General features: G+C 51.7%; 1 protein-coding gene across 3 annotated transcripts in view; it reads left to right on the top strand.

Moving 5' to 3' along the window:
• The window catches only part of RBM28 (RNA binding motif protein 28), a 19,466-nt gene that overhangs the window by 2,940 nt on the left and 15,280 nt on the right, over positions 1 to 1,246 (top strand). Inside the window, exon 1 of one of the 3 annotated variants that reach the window (XM_015851186.2) lies at positions 341 to 463. The exons of the other annotated variants lie outside the window; for them this stretch is intronic. Coding sequence (XP_015706672.1) covers positions 425 to 463 — 39 coding nt within the window. The 5' untranslated portion in view covers positions 341 to 424. Of the gene's footprint in view, positions 1 to 340; positions 464 to 1,246 lie in introns of those variants that run through there. 3 annotated transcript variants of the gene reach the window in all.

The following is a 1,246-nucleotide window of genomic DNA, read 5'->3' as shown; positions in this document are numbered from 1 at the left end:
CCCATAGAGACCCATAGAGACCTATAGAGACCCCATAGAGAACACATAGAGACCCACAGAGACCCATAGAGACCCACAGAGACCCATAGAGACCCCATAGAACCCCCCCATAGAGACCCACAGAGACTCCCATAGAGACCTCCATAGTGAACCCCCATAAAGACCTCCATAAAGAACCATAGAGACCCCATAGGGACCCCATAGGGACCCATAGAGACCCCATAGGGACCCATAGAGACCCATAGAGACCCCATAGGGACCCATAGAGACCCCATAGGGACCCATAGAGACCCCATAGGGACCCATAGAGACCCATAGAGACCCCATAGGGACCCATAGAGACCCCATAGGGACCCATAGAGACCCATAGAGACCCATAGAGACCCCATAGGGACCCACTGACAGCGCCCGGCTATGGGGCATCATGAGGGGCGCAGCGGGGCCGGGGGCCACCATCAAGGAGGTCAGACCCCATAGGGATCCCATATACCCTATGTACCCCTATAGCACTCTATATACCCCTATAGCATCCTATATACCCCTATAGTGCCCTCTATATCTCTATACCCCCTATATACCCCTATAGTGCCCTATATACCTCTATAGCTCCCTATATGCCCCCCATAGCACCCTATATCCCCCTATAGCACCCTATATACCCCCAATAGCACCCTATATGACCCTGCAGCACCCTATATGCCCCCCATAGTGCCCTATATACACCTATCGCACCCTATATACCCCTATATACTCCTATATACACCTATAGCACCCTATAGACCAATATAGCACCCTATAGACCCCTATAGCACCCTATAGACCCCTATAGTGCCCTATAGACCCCTATAGCACCCTATATACCCCCAATAGCACCCTATATGACCCCTATAGCACCCTATAGACCCCGTAGCACCCTATATGCCCCCAATAGCACCCTATATGACCCTGCAGCACACTATATGCCCCTATAACACCCTATATACACTTATAGTGCCCTATAGACCCCTATAGCGCCCTATAGACCCCTATTGCCTCCTATATGCCCCTCTAGTGCCCTATACCCCACCCCAGTGCTCTCTATGTCCCCCATAGCACCCTGTATACCCCCCATAGCACCCTATATACCCCCATAGTACCCTATATACCCCTATATTCCCGTATATAGCCTCCTATATGCCCCTATAGTGCCCTATACCCCACCCCAGTGCTCTCTATGCCCCCCATAGCACCCTATATACCCCCCATA

This window comes from Coturnix japonica, unplaced genomic scaffold, assembly GCF_001577835.2.
Source record: "Coturnix japonica isolate 7356 unplaced genomic scaffold, Coturnix japonica 2.1 chrUnrandom758, whole genome shotgun sequence".
Classification (NCBI taxonomy): Eukaryota; Metazoa; Chordata; class Aves; order Galliformes; family Phasianidae; genus Coturnix; species Coturnix japonica.
This window is presented reverse-complemented; position numbering and strand designations above follow the sequence as displayed.